A 2,498-nucleotide genomic window follows, 5' to 3' on the forward strand; every position below is an offset into this window, starting at 1 on the left:
CACACACACACACACACACACATACACACACACACACACACACACACACACAGACACACACACACACACACACAGCGGGTAAAATAAGTTTTAAACACGTCACCATTTTTCTCAGTAAATATATTTCTAAAGGTGCTGTTGACATGAAAATTTCACCAGATGTCGGTAACAACCAAAGTAAACCATACATACAAAGAAAACAAATAAGTTCAGAAATTAAGTTATGTGTAATAAAGTGGAATGACACAGGGGAAAAGTATTGAACACATGAAGAAAGGGAGGTGCAAAAAGGCATGGAAAGCCAAGACACCAGCAGAAATCTATATTTATTGATCCATTCACTGCAGTGTGTATCAGTCAGTGCTACAGCATATAGAGATGCTGCATCAGTCATGTGAGAGTGCTTTGGAGATTTTTCTCAGTAAATATATTTCTAAAGGTGCTGTTGACATGAAAATTTCACCAGATGTCGGTAACAACCAAAGTAAACCATACATACAAAGAAAACAAATAAGTTCAGAAATTAAGTTATGTGTAATAAAGTGGAATGACACGGGGAAAAGTATTGAACACATGAAGAAAGGGAGGTGCAAAAAGGCATGGAAAGCCAAGACACCAGCTGAAATCTATCAGTAATTAGAAAGCAATCCTGCCCCTCGTCAGTGGAAATTAATATTAGCTGCTTCAGTCGCAACTGATGGCCTATAAAAAGGTGTCTCATGACCAACGTGTCACACAAGAAACATTTCATGATGGGTAAAAGCAAAGAGCTTTCTCAAGACATTCGCAACCTTATTGTTGCAAAACATACTGATGGCATTGGATACAGAAGCATTTCTATACTTCTGAATGTTCCATTGAGCACTCTTGGGGCCATAATCCGAAAGTGGAAAGAACATCATTTCACCATAAACCGGCCACGACCAGGTGCTCCTCACAAGATTTCTGACAGAGGAGTGAAAAGAATGATTACTTGGGTTGTTACAGACATCTGGTCAAAATTTCATGTCAACAGCACCTTTAGAAATATATTTACTGAGAAAAATGGTGACGTGTTCAATACTTATTTTACCCGCTGTATGTGTATATATATATATATATATATTATAACAAATAATTTAAATAATAATTATTTAATTGTAATTTAATTTTAAATATTTATTTTAAAATTATATTATTTTATCAAAATTATTTTAATTTTATTAAAATTATTTTATTATTTTTACATATTTTTAAATGTCAGACATTTTGTTTATTGGCTGTAGCATAAAAATTGTACATGTACATCGCCATCTTAAGCCAGAACATTTCCTATTACGAATGTGTAATGCTTATTTTGCCTCATTTCTTGGGTTGTACATTGTCTATTGAGACAATGTTTATCTCGTACTAAAATATATATTAAGTGCACTTCTGCTTTTGTGTAACTTGTTTGATTGCAAATTAGTCATCATGTGAAGTCCAGCATGCTCTACAGATCATAAAAGGCTTTGACTCATTCGGTCCAATTATGATCCACAGGTGGAGCTGGCATTGTGGGACACAGCAGGACAGGAAGACTACGATCGTCTGAGGCCTCTGTCTTATCCAGACACAGATGTCATCCTCATGTGTTTCTCCATAGACAGTCCCGACAGTTTAGGTAATTCGGTTTGCTGAAAACCCAGAAATCTTGTTCATATCTTTTAGTTTGGCTCATCCTAATTTAGGTCAAGGCCTTTCTTGCTGGAAAAAATGATTCACTGAGTCATCACTGTATGCAGGATGTTCCTGTGTTTTGTCTAAGAGCCGAGGCGCATCATGATAACTCTTGTGTCCATGACATCACTGTCCTTTTATCTCCACCAGCTTCCCGAAGGAACATCCTGGTTCTCTTCTCTGTTACAATAAGTGTCGGGAAGCTTGAACAAATTTGACTAATGCTAGCAATTATTTGTCAGAATTCAGCCGCATGATTCAGCAGAGTTCATAAGATCAGTATTACATAAAAATATCAGTCTTATAATTCATCCAGCAGTGAAATGAGTGTTGGAATGGAACCACCATTATTCTTCCGAGACTGTAAACATGAATTACTTCTGAATAATAGGATTGGATTTGTTGGGACAAATCGCTTATTTCACTCATACTTTATTAGGGTCACATTCACATTACAAAACAACGTTCTATAAGACCATATATAAGTATTATTTAACCTTTTCATGTTTTTGTGAACCATATTTTAATTTCACCATATTTTTTCTTCATACAGTACCTACAGTTTGGAACGTTTGGAAACACTTTCTTTTTATATATATATGTATATATATATAATTTTTTTTATATTATATGTAGTTTTTATACAATTTATTTTATATACTACATATATTAATTATAATATATTTATAAAAAACGTAATAAATATAATTGTTTTCTTTATTTCAAATAAATAAATATATATATATATTTGAAATGTATTTAAAATTTTGGATACATTTTCTCATTATATTATATTATGA

The 2,498-nt window shown here is 33.3% G+C and overlaps 1 protein-coding gene across 1 annotated transcript in view; it reads left to right on the forward strand.

The window, feature by feature from the left end:
* Positions 1–2,498, forward strand: part of LOC107666088 (rho-related GTP-binding protein RhoA-D-like) — a 15,292-nt gene that overhangs the window by 9,540 nt on the left and 3,254 nt on the right. The window contains exon 3 of the mRNA XM_016457198.1: positions 1,522–1,650. Coding sequence (XP_016312684.1) covers positions 1,522–1,650 — 129 coding nt within the window. The remainder of the gene's footprint in view (positions 1–1,521; positions 1,651–2,498) is intronic.

The sequence above is a fragment of the Sinocyclocheilus anshuiensis genome, unplaced genomic scaffold, assembly GCF_001515605.1.
Source record: "Sinocyclocheilus anshuiensis isolate Anshui unplaced genomic scaffold, SAMN03320099.WGS_v1.1 scaffold447, whole genome shotgun sequence".
In the NCBI taxonomy this organism is placed as follows: domain Eukaryota; kingdom Metazoa; phylum Chordata; class Actinopteri; order Cypriniformes; family Cyprinidae; genus Sinocyclocheilus; species Sinocyclocheilus anshuiensis.